The sequence below is a fragment of the Mustela lutreola genome, chromosome 13 (genome assembly GCF_030435805.1).
Source record: "Mustela lutreola isolate mMusLut2 chromosome 13, mMusLut2.pri, whole genome shotgun sequence".
Lineage (NCBI taxonomy): Eukaryota > Metazoa > Chordata > Mammalia > Carnivora > Mustelidae > Mustela > Mustela lutreola.
Window position 1 is genome coordinate 84353179 of NC_081302.1, and position 15721 is coordinate 84368899.

At 41.1% G+C, this 15721-nt stretch overlaps 1 protein-coding gene across 1 annotated transcript in view; it reads right to left on the minus strand.

Annotated features, from left to right (window-relative positions):
- Nucleotides 1-481: 481 nt before the first annotated feature.
- The window catches only part of FGF9 (fibroblast growth factor 9), a 33617-nt gene continuing 18377 nt past the window's right edge, over nt 482-15721 (minus strand). The window contains exon 3 of the mRNA XM_059144312.1: nt 482-3267. Coding sequence (XP_059000295.1) covers nt 3022-3267 — 246 coding nt within the window. The 3' untranslated portion in view covers nt 482-3021. The remainder of the gene's footprint in view (nt 3268-15721) is intronic.

Consider the following 15721-nt stretch of genomic DNA (forward strand, 5'->3'; position numbering starts at 1 on the left):
GGAAAACACCATAAACTAAAGCCATTCATTTATCTACAACACAGGACCTGGCAGGACAGGTTCCCCAACACTGACCTAGTATGTCCTTCACACTGCCTGGGGACATTCACATGACAGATGGGAGGGTGGTTCAGTCCATGCCCGCTAAGTCTCTGACCAAGGTGCAAGTGCTGGCACCAATAAGATAGTGGTTTGGCTATCTGAGCATCTGTTTGTGAAAACTGGAACCACCCATTCCACAGTGGCTCGGAGCTGCCATCCAATGGGCTTTGGGTCTCTGACGACAAGAACTGGATGCAAACCCACCCGCTCTAATGCCCAACAGGACAATCCCCAGCCAAAACCCTGAGCCAACTACTCTCCCAGAACACTTATTTACATAAATTGCATAAGTCAATATTTATTTATTTACAAACCATTACAGTTTATTGTATCCATTGCCAAAAGCATATAACATTTTGTTTTTCTTTAAAAAAAAAAAAAAAAAGAAAAAAGAAAAGAAAAAGAAAAGGGTACCCAAACAAAATAAGTCCAAAAGTAGACATTAAAGTAGCATTTTCTAGGAATGCATGGAGATTTTAATCTTTTTCGCAAACCAGTTGCTTTCCTCTAGGCCGATTATCTAGCATCTCATGCTACTTTAAGATTACTTTTGGCTACCTCCTAAAACCAATTTCTTCAGTGCTAAGTATTGTACCTATGACATCCTAGAAACTTGCTTCTTCCCTGTGGTCAGATGTTTAATGTTTTCAGCCAAAAATAGCAAATGCTTTTTGGAAAAACGAAAGCCTGATTATGTGCACATTTCAGCAGCAGCAAAGGGTTAAGTAATAAATAAAAAATACTACATCTTGGAATTAAATGTAATTTCTGTTTTGAAAGAGAAAAAAACAAGAAAATAAATGAAGAGGACATTCTGAGTTTATCATAAATCAACTATTTTACATTGCTTCTGTCCCCTCCCCCCAAATATTTCTTAATTCCAAACGTTAGACTTAGTTTTTCCTTAATGCACATCAGCAAGAGGGCTTTGCTACATATTGGAACTCTGGCTATAGAAGGGCCACATGTGCTCATGGCAATAAGTCATGCACTTCTACTTCAAAACAGCTTTAACTCAACAGTGACATATTTTTATTTTTCATAAAGAATGTGCATCAGAGCAAAACAAAGTTGGAATATTAAATTTTAAAATTAGTTACATAAATCCTAACACATTTTTTAACTGTCACTTTCAATTTCCCAACATAACTGGCTAGAAAGTGTTATATGTGGTATGAGAATTTGTTATAAATTCCTTTTTCTTAAATATTGCTTTAAGAATTTGGCTCTTTTCTCCTTAGTATATAGTAAGAAATAGTCTTCCTTGCCCAAGGGCAAGTTCCAAAATTATTGCTACTAAAGAAATATGTATTCTTATGCTTTTCAGCATAAAATGTTATAAAAGCCTTGTAAAAGATATTCTATATAGTAACCTCCCCTCTAAAAAAATTGAGCGCTGTGAGGACCATTTTTAAAAACAAAACACAGTCAACAGGTATAATATTTTCCCCCCTCATTGTCATTACTGATGAAGATATATTAGTCTCGTTTTGCAAGTTTTACGTGAAGGGTGCTATTTATTCCCATGTATTATGATGGTTCACACCAAAAGCAATTTTCTATAAAAGATGTTACTATGACCCCTATGATGCTTGTATAATGTCATATTTGATAGCCAAGTGTACAAATAAAAAGTCTCCAAGAATGATCCTGTTTAACCTATTGTCCCTTAAAAAAAAAAAAAAAAAATTTTAAATCTGTGCTACAGAAGCTCTTTTTTTTTTCCCCCTTTTTGAGGATTCTAAATCAGTATAATGTTTGATGTTAGTCCTGTTGTCCTGGAGGCCAACTAAAATAAAAGCATAGTTAATTGTTCAGCTTTGGTATATTCTGCAATAGGTTTAAACACGTAGGATATATGCCAACCCTTGTATTTTCCAACCATGAAGTTACAATGATGGAATAAGTCACTTATGAGAGAGGAAATATTACAGACACAGAATAAAAGTTTGAGACCCAGTTTTTCTTTAATCCTCTGGGATAAGCTATGAAACAAGCAGTCTGAAGAGTGAATACTCAGTGTCATGAATGATGTGCATAAGTTTACAATAATACGGGCACAAAAGAGATTGTCGCCTTTAGTACATTAGGGTCATTAGAATTTCTCATATCCATGCACCGTTATATTTACTTGCATGAATTTACCACAGGTTCGTAGCGGACTTTGCCATTTAATGCTTACAGAGCCTAAAGCTTCCAAAATGCCTATCTGGCCTGTACATATTTCATTAAAAATAAACTCTATATAATAAATAAATATATAAAATAAATAAAATGTTGCCTTTGGAATTTCTATAAATAAATTTAACTTTTTTTTTTCTTTTTTTTTTCCTTTTTTTTTTTTTAAATTTTTTTTTTTTTAAACTAAGAGGTCTTTGCTTTAAATTCACCGGGATGCCACCCGTGAGCATGAACTGAAAAAGTCCTTTAAGTAAGACTGCACCCTCCATGCCTTTGAAAATGCAGCGTACCCTTGCGCAGGCCACCAGCCAAAATCCTGATGAGTCGAAGTATGGCAGCTGTGCTGATACAAGATGAAGTACAACTGATCAAAAATGTAAAAGCGCGTCTAAATCCCAGCATGCATCAGGCCGCGGTCCTCTCTGCTTCTGCTTCTCTCTTCCAACTCCCCTGCTACTCATCCACGCACACACTCACACCCCCGCTCAGTCTCCCTCTCGTCCTCTCACAATAAATCAAGCAAGTGGGCAGCGGCGGTCCTCCAGGAGGACAAGCCTGTTTCAGTGCAGAACAAAATCAGCATGTTCCCATCCAAGCCTCCATCGTACATTATGCATGCGGCAAAGTTTGGCAACAGTGGAGCTGGTGTGATGACACAGCTAATCAATTAAGAACCCACCGCGTGAAACCTTTATAGTGGTTACTTTTTTAAGGGCTCAAGTGAAGAAATTGTCTTTGTCAACTTTGGCTTAGAATATCCTTATATAGTTCAGGTACTTTGTCGGGGTCCACTGGTCTAGGTAAAAAATGTGTGAATTTCTGGTGCCGTTTAGTCCTCGTTCCTTCTCTTGGGGTCCCGTCTTTATTCAATGCAACATAGTATCGCCTTCCAGTGTCCACGTGTTTATATAGATTCGAAGAGTACGTGTTATACCAGTTTTCTTCAAACTGTTCTCTGAATACACACTCTTGGGTTAGTTTTTCCTGTTAAAACAGACAAACAAAAAGGTAAGTATTTTGACAAAATACCTGCTTTCTGTATTTAAAGCAATATTTAATCATGACATAATATAACTCTGGTAAGAAAACACTGATTTTAACCCATTTTAACCATTGTGGTGTATTTGCAAAAGTGCTGGACTGTATAAACTTAACTACATGCTAATTGCTTTTCATGCTGACTGAAGTGCAAAAGATTCCATTTTCTAGTTAGAGTTTTTTTTTCATATGCCCATTATTTGGACGAGCCAAACAAAGGATGACCAATGCTATGAGTTGTTCTCATTTTTACAGCAGCAATTAGGATGTCGAGCATCCTGCGAGGGAGAGTCTTAGCCGAAGCCAAAAGTTCAGATAACTGCCTCATCTTTAGTATATGCTTTATAAAGTACTTGCAGTGTAGACCAACATGCTCAACAGTAGCACTGAGGTTGGATATCTTCTGCCCTCTGAAGCAGGAGAGTTCACTTACCACTCCATAAGAGTGCTTTTCAAACTTCAGGGTTAAGGAAGAAATCACCTGGGATGCTTCTTTAAAATGCAAATTTTCAATCTCCAACCCTTTAAAATTCTGATCCAGAAAGTCTGGAAATATGCATTTTTAACAGGCCCTTGGGGGAATTCTGATGCAGTTAATCCACGGTCCACATTTCAAGATAGAATGCTTTCTATGTGACTGAGTCTTCCTGAATACAAAGAAGTAAAAACAATTGTTGTTGCCCTCCTACTTCCTTTAATTTAGACAGAAAGAGCCCCCCAACTTAAAAAGCCACAATCTCAGGCACACAGCTACCAACAGAAAAGCTGTACTTATTCCTACATTCAAAGTTAGAAGGTTCCACATTTTTGCAAATGTATTACACCTCTCCCTCCACCTGAGCTTTATAAAACTCTAGGTCCCATTTAACCCCACGACCCAGGGCTCCTGCAGTCATGTGTCTCATGGGCAGTAGTCGTGACCAGAATCAACAGACACCTTACATCCCAAAACCAAGAGCACACCCAAGTCACAAATGCTATCCTCTGAAGGAGAAACAAGGCAACGGAATTGAATGGCCTCTGCTCTTTTTACCACTGGACCGCAACTTTTCAAATCAATACCTTCCTTGATGGTACTTTTAAAAAATGAACATATAATGACCTTTAAAAATATTCCCCTTGCTCTTGCCCCTCTGGCACCTTACATAAATAAGAAAACAAACCAGAAAACAACACATGTCCATGCACAGACTTAAAACAGCAGAACAGATAAGGGCATTTGACGTTTTTCCCTTTCTGACATTCAGACCCAGAAGACAGCAAACTAGACATCACCAAAATACAGATGTCCTTTTCCACCGCACACACCTGAGACACAGTTTAGTACACTGAGTTCATAGAGGGCAGCTGGGGAGAATCCATCACGTCCTCGCAATGGAGTAAATCAGGAGAGCAAAGGGAGGGAGGGAGAATTTGACAAAATCAACAGTCTAATGTGAGGCCGGCTCCCCTACTTCTTTCATGAACTAAAGGCTTAACACCCACTCCAAAGCACACAGTGCTCGCCGGCACCTCCTCTTCCAAGCCCCGAAAGGGTTTGTGACACAAAATTACCTCACTAGACAAGTTTTTCTTAAATCAAACAGGGCAAAGCCAAAAGGAAAAACAACGCGTCTGTCAAGGACAGAAACGATGGGGCAATTTTGGAATGCCGATGTTGGGTTTGTAGGGACAAAATGAATTGTGGGGAGTGAGAAGTCATGCGGAGCTCCCCCCTCAGCTGGATTACCCATTGGGGTGCCAGGAGAAGCTCCACCCTCAGAAGGAGGGGGTGAGCAGTGGCCAGACAGCCCCTCACCTCACTCCACATGGAAACCTAAAGGCTCGTTCTTCTGAGAAAACACAACCTCTACCCTCCCCTGCGCTGGAGGACGAGGCTGCATGTGATTTCTCTTTCATCTCCATTAAGACTGACGAAATAAAAATAGTGTGTTAAAGACATTACCAGCTATTTTAGTCGTTACTTCCATCTGTGTAATAAATATTCTCCTCACAGACAAGATTATTCCTGGCTAAAAATGTCTGGTTTGGTTTTGCTGTGATTAAGTAAATTTTCCAAACAAATTATGTTTTTGTTTTTGTTTTTTTTTTTACCTAATAAAATGGACCAGCATACGGAACTGCATGCTGAACATTTAGTTCCTCAAAAAACATGAAAAACTAACTCAATTGAAGCTTTCTTTTTCTCAGCAGGAAATCATATTACCTGACAGACATTTCATTTAAAAAATAGAACACTTCTGTCTCCTTTTGGAACCATGAGTTACGTACTAGTCCTGTTTGCTTTATAGAACTATCATAACTATAGTAAAATGGACTTTGTTGGATTAGAAACACAGACATGTCACCTCAGCAGAAGATAGGTAGTTTGCACACAAGTGAAGAGCCCAGCTGTGGCGTCGAAGGCCCACGCAGATTCCAGCTTCGCCCTTCACTAGCTGTGGGACATTTACGACTACGTACTTAACTTGTACAAGCCTCAGTAACTTCAACTTTAAAGCAGGTTAGTATCTTGAGAGAGGGCTATTACAAATATGCAGTCAATGAACATGCTTGGCACAGATGAAGCCCTCCATAAACAAGCAGTGAGACATTATGTTGGTTGTTGATATTGTGTTAACATCATAACCTCTCACAACAGGGAGGAACTTTGGAAAAGAGCTAATACAACTTCTCCTGTTAAATACATGGGACAGCAGGACCCAGATGTGAAATGTCTTGCCCCTGGTCTGTACCAAAGGATCTCTTTATTATGGGAATAAAGCCACTTGAGCAAGAAGTTTCTAGGAGCCCTACTGGAGGCCCTTCATTCTGGAGACCAGTTCCTTCTGGGATTTTTTGCTTTTCTCTAAGCACTGTGATTCCTCCAGACTGGCTCCTGGTGCTATTTCCAAAGGGCCAGGCACAACAGAGGGCAGAGCAAGGGAAAGACTAGGGCTCGCAGACTACGCTAGTGAATTACATGAAGTAATTGTTACTCTAAGACTCATATATGCTTCCTTACTTCTTTGCCTTAACAAAAGGTAATTTTTAGAAAACAATATTCGCTTTGCAGGCTGACTAGGTAGAAATTATAAACAAAATTCTACAGTGGTAGGGACAGCACAATCTAGCAAGGGAACACATTTGGTTTCAGAATTTATGAAAAGATTCTTGGGGCGCCTGGGTGGCTCAGTGGGTTAAGCCACTGCCTTCGGCTCAGGTCATGATCTCAGGGTCCTGGGATCGAGCCCCGCATCGGGCTCTCTACTCAGCAGGGAGCCTGCTTCCTCCTCTCTCTCTGTCTGCCTCTCTGCCTGCTTGTGATCTCTCTGTCAAATAAATAAAAAATCTTTAAAAAAAAAAAAAAAAAAGATTCTCATTGTATATGTTCTGAGAGGTTGTTTTTTTTTAACTTATTTTAAAAAAAAAACTTTTTTTTTTAAAAAGATATAAGTGAAGAAACTGAACTAGCCTTCTCACTGCTCAGAAAACACTGCTCTATTTCCCCTAGCAGGCTCTTACAGCATTTTTTTACATACACATAATAGAACTTTCTAGGCAACCCAGAAAAATGAAGTGAATTATTCCATTTAAAACAGTATTATCTATAGCCAGCACTTTTTGTGATGGTTAAGAGTTCAATTGCCTCCTACACAGAAGGGTTGTCTGACTTCAGTTAACAAGTTAAATGAGATTGTGCAGACATTACATTGAAAAAGCGCTGGTACATTTCAGCTCCTGTAATTATAACACAATTAGTATAATGTCACTCAGATAAACTGACGTACCTCAAAAATTAAAATGACCATTAAGAATTAAAGAGCCTGTTCCTTTTTTATGCCATGTATATGCTTTTAAAAAATTTCTTCCTCTTATTGGGGATTACATTCATGTGTGACTTCTGGTTTTGGACAGACAGATAAAATAGCAAGATTTACAGAATTGCTCTCTTTATGATTGCACTTTAGAACTCAGTGACAAAATACTTAGTCGAGGTGACTATACTTTATATTTGTACCTTGCAGTGATTTTTCTAAATTAAAAATAAGCAAACGAGTGCAAGTTGGGACAGCAAAAACATATTAGCCTGTATTCTTCTATATATGCAGAGGAGGAAAAAAAACTTCTGCCTTCCAATCAACTCTACACTTTAGAATTATAGAACTCAGATGTTTTAAAACTCACCACATGTTTCCAATGCAGACAGTTTATAGAGTATTCCACTATAAAGTGATCAATTCTTGTTTTATTGTATTTCCATGTTTTAATTTTTTTTTAGATTATTTAACTATAGCTGTTTATGGCATACCTATCTTTGAACTGTTGGATTATATCACTAGGCTTGGGTGGAGAATGTGGATTTAATTCAAAAGTCTACTAAAGTCCATGCTTTGGAACAAAATCTGGTGAATGTTAGCAACTATGGAAACCTCTTTTCATTTTATATCATCAAATTCTAAGCAGTGGGAAAAACTGAAATTAAAACTTCAAAACTTTTATGAATCCTATTAAAACCAAAGAATGAGATAATAATGTGAAAATTACAGCACACTCTTGAGAATGCTTAGGAATGTTATAAGACATAAACTCATATAGATACCACTTTAAAATATAAGACAATTGGAAAATATGTAATCCACATAGTCCTTATTATGCCCAATTCATATCTATACCCACTTAAAAACTGAAATCATAATTTTTCAAAATGTAAGGCTCAACAGTTCTCATGGAAAACATATAGGCTTATGTCATGCTATCATTTTAAAACATGATTTCCATATTTATATGCATATAAAAATATATTTATGTTTACATATTTATAAACCTATTTATAAATATATATGGTGTAGCTTTAACCACTACCCAAAATGGTTGCATTTATTCAACTCAATGGGTCACTTAAACTAGTTGCGCAAACTAGCCCAACCCATAAATTTGAGGTCAGCAACTCTACAGAAACCAACGTGATAGTAGAGTTTCCAAACATTCTGTAAGTTAATGATTTGATGTAATCCCTCGTTCTCATATCTCCCATTTATTACAGTCATGGTATTTAAACCTCCCTCAACCACAATTACTCGTACAGATGTACTCTTCCTCATTAATAATCTAGCAGTAAAGACTTAATGGGAGTTGTTGCAAGGATCGGGGTGATTAAATATAATGACTAAAGGACCATTAATAAGAAGCCAGTTCTTTTAACTCTTCTCTCCTGGGAGAGGTCCCCAAATAGACAGAAAGCAACAAACACAGAGGAGAATAGGCAAGAGGGCACTATTTCTTATTTTATTAGACTCCAGTTCAGAGCCAACCCCCTTGTGCCCTTGACATGGCTCACCGTAAGCCCCCTCTTTCAAAACCTCTTTCAAATTCCCACTATTCCAGATGGGCCTGCTTTCATATCTATGACTCTGGAATTGTGGGAACAATTGAATCCGTTGTGTCTGGCCAATGTAAACAAAATGAAGCAAGGAGGCAGGCAATTTTTCTTTCGGTCTCATCAAAATGTAGAGAATATTAAAAATTCTGACATTTCTCTCCACTCCTTCCCTCACCAAACACTAAACAAAACAAACACAAATGACCTTCTCTCCAGAAGCAGCTTACTTGGGCAGTTGGGGGTTCAAAGGTTGGGGCCCATCTGAATACAGGGGCACATGAACACTTTCTATGCTGTGCGTTCCCTATCCTGTGGTACCAGCAAAGCTGCCGAGGGCAGAACCTGCCACAGACAGGCTAGTCAATTCAGGTGCCTTCCTTAGAATCTGCCTTTAGACATGGATATTTGTTTAGCAAATCATATTAGCTCATCAATTTGTAATTCATTTCCAGAGATGTAGTCCCACAGGGGAAAGAAAACCATGCTCCAGGTGCACGAGGATTCAAATTCGAGAAGTCCAGTATTCACTTTAAGAAACATCATTGCTTGTGTCCCTATGTGGACAATTAGATGTGGCACATTTAATGCTTCCACTGAGACCCTGACAGGAAAAATTCATGAAACTTCTTTTAGGATCTCAGAATACCATTGTAAAAAGAAATCACATGTAACATTTCTTACCCTACAGGATGATCTGGTAAGAGTAGCAGGCCATTCAGTGACCACTTAAAAAATACATCAAAGACCTGCAAACGCTGAAGAAAACTCCCGTGCATAGCTCCTAGCGCTCTTAGCTCCAGAGGGAAGAGCCCAGAGCAGAGGGAAGGCCCTGGAAGAATCTGACGGACACACAATAGCAGAAACCCCTAAAGCTGAACAGCTGGGCAGAGAAATTAAGGAAATAAGGGATCCAAAAAGACAAAGGCAATTGAATCCAACTACTTTGTTTCCAAGATAACCATCAGAGAGACCTTAGGGAGTGGAAAAAGAAAAATGCGCCAGAGGTTTTCTAAGATAGACAAAATGGGTTAAATTAAGAACTTGGTTTGTAGAAATAAAATTAAATCAAAAAATGAGCCAATACAATGACAGTAGAAGCCCAAAGATTATTTTTGAAGAACTAAAAGATTTGTAGAATTTCCTTATGTAAAGGAATGCCCAATTTCCACAAACACAGACACACACTCTGGGAATGGGGCGGGAGGTGGGGGTTGATTAATAATCCTGGGCCTCAATTTCCTTTCTGTAAAATGAGGGAACTGGACTAAGACATTTCTAAGGTCTCTTTGGGTCTAAGATTCTAGTGATTCAGTGCTGGAACCTCAAAATGGGAAAAGCAGAGCTATCCACAAGAACTCTGGAAGGACATATTGAACAGGAAATGGAAAAAGAAACTGTTGTGGAGGAAAATAGGGAAAGAAACTAAATAAAGTGTGCTGCACCAGTTGCCCACTGCAGAGAGGGTGGGGACAGCTGATCAGAAATGCAGACTGAATTAATGCTTCCAGAAGCAGCCAAGGGAATGAGATTGCTATTTCAAGGAATAAATGAGGACAAGGAAGAAGACATCCCTTTGGCACGAGGGGCCCTTCTCTCTTCTCCCTGGGAGACCATTAGAATGATCCTGTCTGGAAGGGGTCTTGCCTACTTTGTCCTTACACTTTGGAGCTTGCCACTATCCTCTTTGCCATGTTGGCCACCAGAAACATGGCTCATTTAATGAATGCTTGCCTGACCCACAAACCCTACATCATAAGTTCTCCCCTGGAGAATTTACTTGGGAGGAAAAACCAAGTCTTGCAAGAAAACAAACTCAAACCCAATGGGAAAGCTGACATGTGCATAGGGTAGACAAAATGCAACCTCAAAGATAAATAATACCGAACTCTTGAACTTCTCAACACCCTCCTCCAGCCAATGCTGGGGGGGCCCTACTGCCCCATCCCCACCCAATACCCACAGAGAAACCCTACGTAAAATAAAATCATAAGGGAGATAAAGCGTGCCTCTGGCATCGCCCTTACTTCTTGGGTCCCCAGCTCCTAGCTCCAACCATACTCATGCCAGCCCAGATTTCTCTAGAATTAAACTTTTCTTCCCACCCCTGACTTTGTGACATATAAATGGCCCTGCTCTCTTAAAAAGTACCCAGTGTTGCTGTGTTTCCCTCTTTGCGACACAAAGGTGACTGTGTCTCTCTCAGGGCCCTTCTCTCTGCTAGAGTGGGACAACCAACTTCCAACAGTAATCAGGGCTAATACCATCAACTAGAATTCCGTTGCTCCAAAACAAAATTCATATGCTGACATAGATCCTTTTTTAAAACTGTGCTTTAATCCTGAAAAAACAGTTCCAGTGGTAGACATTTCAGGTGCCGTGATAGCGTGGTGAATCCACTAATATGTGAACATAGGGAAAAAAAAAAAGAAGAAGAATTACAATAATACAAAAGTGAATGAAATCCCAAAGAAAGAAACTTCTTTAACTATATGGATAAAGTAACAGTGAGCTACATATAAAAATAAAGTATCTAAAATTAATCTTGATTAATCTTGATTAATCAATTAATCTTGATAAGCAAGGCTTTATGGTTAACACTTCAACAAATGATTCCAGGGATGCAGGAATGAAGCAGATTTATATCTATTTTCAAAGACTTCGTCATACATCTTCGTTCCAGAATTCAAACTTGCGAGAAACACGTTTTCTGTGCATCTCACATCCAGTCAGGAGTCTGAGAGGCTGCACAGGGGCAGCGTTCCTCACACTCATCCATAAGGAATGCTAAGGGGACAAGCTTGTGCTAACGAGCCACTGCGAGCCAAGCAGTGCGCTGGCTGTTTTATGGGCTTCGGCTCGCACAGCAATGCTGTGATGTGGCTGTCATTAGTCCTGTTCCACAATTACAGCTCAGCAAGTCTGAGTAGCCTGCCCAAGGTCGCACAGCCAGTGAGCCACAGAGCTGGGATGCAAATGATCCTTGGGTTTCCACTACTCTGTGCTTTGCCTCCAGCTTCAAACCTTTCCAAGTGCAAGTATAGGCTTCAATATTTCACCAAAACACTGCAAACTGAAAATCAACTTAAAAGATCATGAAAAAGAATACAGGCCACATTGACACAGCCAAGAGAAAAGCTATATCGAACACAGCAGTTCGTGTGAGGAAAGGATGGAGGGATGAAACCTAGGGCCAAGTGTGGACAGAATTACGTCGAGAACATACAGTGCCACATGGCAGCTAAACGGGTAAAAATCATTCAATGCAAAGCAATCACATCATGCACCCCAGGGAAAGGGATGCCTTTGGTATGACCTTGGCAAGTCTGTTCTTGGAATACTGCATTGAGCTTTGAGAGCTTCATTACAAGGGAAAAAGCAAATGATGGAGATTTCCATGAATTCCAGTACACACCAAAAAAGGAGTAAGAAAAGTGGGGATCAACTCATGTCAGGATTTTAAGCATTTATGAAGAGGACAAAGACAGCTCTGTATATGTCTCTCCCACTGAATGCCATAACCTTTTAATCCTGAGGGGGAGGCCTCGGCAGCGGGGGTGTCAGGAAAGCAGACATTTTTCTCGGCCACCTGTTTGGATGCTGCGGAGGTGTACGGGTCAACAGACTGAGAAATGATGTCTCTGCATAAGTACACGTCAGTCCCCAGCCGGGGGGGGGGGGGGGGGGCGGCAAGAGGGAGGAGGTGGCCGGGCCACCACTGTAGCTGCCTTTAGGGTAGCGGCTCCTCCTTGCCTCCAGGGGGGCCAGCTTTCTTTGTGGGGCTCAAGGGCACCTCCCATGCCATGGCTGAAGACAGTGACCGGAAAAGACCTTCCAATGTCAGCAGTGAAGCCTCTGGCAGCAGGTGGGAGAAACAGAAGCAGAGACAGGACCAACCACGGCAGGAGGACCAGAATTAAAGATAACAAATCAGGATATATCCAGCAGCCACCATGTTTCTGAGCCCAGGTGCAAAGCTGCCTTCACGCAAGCCTTCCTCTCAAGACACCTGCCTATTTTTCTCCATCTCCTCTGTGAAAAATCCTGGAGTTCTCTCCTGCCCTGGAATTAAGCTCTCTCCTCTAACTTCTCGGAACCCTTTTTGTACATAATTCTATCATACTAAATTATAATTCTTGGTTTGTATATTTGCCACCCCCAACAAAATTGCAAGTTCTTGGACCAGTTCTAAGCTGGGAAGAGGAGGCGTCATCTGCACTTGTATGTAGAGTTGATCTCATTATTTGCAAGAGTTCTGTTCTCTAAAGTCACCATGAACACTGAAGTCGAGAATATGGATGCACTGCTCATAAGAGAAACACCGGGTCAGGTTCCACGCAAGTCAGTCATAACACTTTCATCAAGCTGGTTTTTTGTGGGTTTCGATTTAAGTTAATGTTGTAGATTCATTAACAGTGAACTCACAGCCAACAGCACTGTAGCTCACGCTCACACAAGACTCTCTCACTAATCTAGTGTGCTCCATAAGACACATCGCAGCCATCTTGCATTTGGAAACACCAGATAGCACTCCAGCGCTATGCCTCGGGGGGAATTTGAAACAGTAAAACCACCAAAAAAAAGCACAAAAAGGGAAAACGTGGCACTAAATAGATCCCCCAAAGGACATTTGTTTATAGTGTGAGCTGAAGAAAGAGAGCAGAGAGCCTCACCTGGCAAGACCTCTGCTGGAAACGTGCCGATCAGGCCATTCCCTTCTGCTTTCCCTTGAATGTCTGTAGATGACCATGCAAGTGCCACTATTAATGACTTAGAGTCACAAGCAGATTTGTAAGGACACGAATTTGCAAATATACAATCTGCAAATAATGAGGAGCAAGTGAATTTCCAGGACCAGCATGTATTAGCAGTGGGTGGTGCCAGTGATGTTTGTTGGCTCCACAAAAGCCAGCACGGAAGACTAAGGGAGTAAGTGAGGGTGTGAGTGAGTGAGTGAGGGTATGTGTGAGTAAATGGAAGAGTGAGTCAGTGGCGAACAAGTGAGGGTATGAACGACTGAGGGTGTGAGTATGTGAGTATGTAAATGAGGATGTGAGCAAGTATGTGAGTGAGGGTATATGTAAGGTTTGAGTGAAGGAAGGTGTCAACAAGTGAGTGTGTGAACAAGTGAGCCTGAGTGAGGATATGTGTGAGTGTGTGAGTGAAGGTGTAAGCCAGTGAAGATGTGGCAGAGTGAGGGTGTCAGTGAGTGTGTCAGTAAGTGTGTAGGCAAGTCAGTAAGGATGTGAGTGAGCACAGGTGTGAGCAAGTGAGTGGAGATGTGAGTGAGTATGTGAGCAAGGGTGTAAGCGAGTGAAGATTTGAGCAAAGGAAGTTGCGAGCAAGTGAGTGTGTGAACAAGTGAGTCTGAGTGAGGGTGTGTGTGTGTGTGATTGAAGATGTGAGATAGTGAAGGTGTGGCAGAGTGAAAGTGTGAGTGAGTGTGTAAGTGACTGTATAGGCAAGTGGGTGAGGATGAGTGAGTACAGGTGTGAGCAAGTGACTGAGTATGTGAGCAAGTGAGGATGTAAGCAAGTAAAGTGAGTGTGTGAGTGAAGGCATGGGCCAGCGAAGGCATGAGCCAGAGAAGGTGTGAGGGAGTGAGTCTATAAGTGAGGATATGAGTGAGTGTGTGAGTGAGGGTGCAAGCAAGTGAGTGGGAGCATGAGTGAAGATGTGAGCAAACTGAGCGAGTGTGTGAATGAGTGAAGGCATGAGCTGGTAAAGGTGTGAGGGTCTGAGTGTGTAAGTGAGTGAGGATGTGAGTGAGTGAAGGTGTGAGGGTATGAGCAAGTGAGGGTGTGATTATGTGTCTGAGTGAGTGAGCAAATGTGGGAGTGAACATATGAATGAGTGAGACTGACCCAATTCTGATCAGCCTATCTGGCATCACTAATTCAAGGAATCAGAGGAGACTGATACACTTAAAAGAGAAGCAGGAGGCTCTACGATTCAGAACCTGTCTGTGCAACAGGCTCCAGTGAGGAGGAGCTCAGGTTCTGTGTGACCAACAATCCATTCTGACGCGAGAGGCGATGCTAGAGAGGCGAGATGGAGGAGGCGGGGAGGGAAAGTAGCAGCTAAGGGAGGCATGGAAGAAGCAGGGGGTGCCTGGAGGCGGTCAGCTCGTGCCTGTGTCCCCAGTGTTTATTTTCTCTTGGTGGTCCTCATGCCGCCCAGTTTACAAATTAAACATGTAACATTTCATGTGTGCAGGGAGGCTCAGGACAAAAAAAACCATTAGTCAGGATTGCCAGTCAACTACTTAAGTGAGATATCCATTGCACAGATATGCTGTTCTTTTCAAATGTATATATGAACTGCTCTGTAACAAATGTGTTTTTCAATGTTAATGAATTCATCTATGTTTTGTCATAATGTATTTTTTTTTTTCAATCAAAAGACACAAGCATAGGGGCCCCTGGGTGGCTCAGTTGGTTAAGCCCTCTGACTCCTGATTTCAGCTCAGGTCTTGATCTCAGCATTATGAGATCAAGCCCCACCTAGGGCTCCATGCTCAGTAAGGAGTCTGCTTGAGATTATCTCTCTCTCTCTCCCTCTCTTTCTGCCACTATCACCCACCACCTCATGTGGCCCCCACTCTCTAATAAATAAATTTATTTTAAAAAAATTGGTTGGGGGGTATTCCTGGGTGGCTCCTTTGGCTAAGTGTCTGCCTTCAGCTCAGGGTTCTGGTATCAAGTCCCGCAACTGGCTCTTTGCTCAGTGGAGAGCCTGGTTCTCCATCTCTCTCTGCTGCTCCCCCTGCTTCTTCTCTCTCATACTTTGACAAATAAATAAATAAAATCTTTAAAAAAAAAAAAAAGGCACAAGCACAATTACCATCCTGTGTGACTCCCTAACACTTTCTATCAAAAAGGGAAACTTACACACAAAATGATCAGGAACCATTCTAGTCTACCCTCTAATCTTCAGAAATTAGGTGCTTAGGAGCCAGGATCCTCAGGAAAAGAAGGAAGGAAGGAAGGAAGGAAGGAAGGAAGGAAGGAAGGAAGGAAGGAAGGAAGGAAAGAAGAGGGA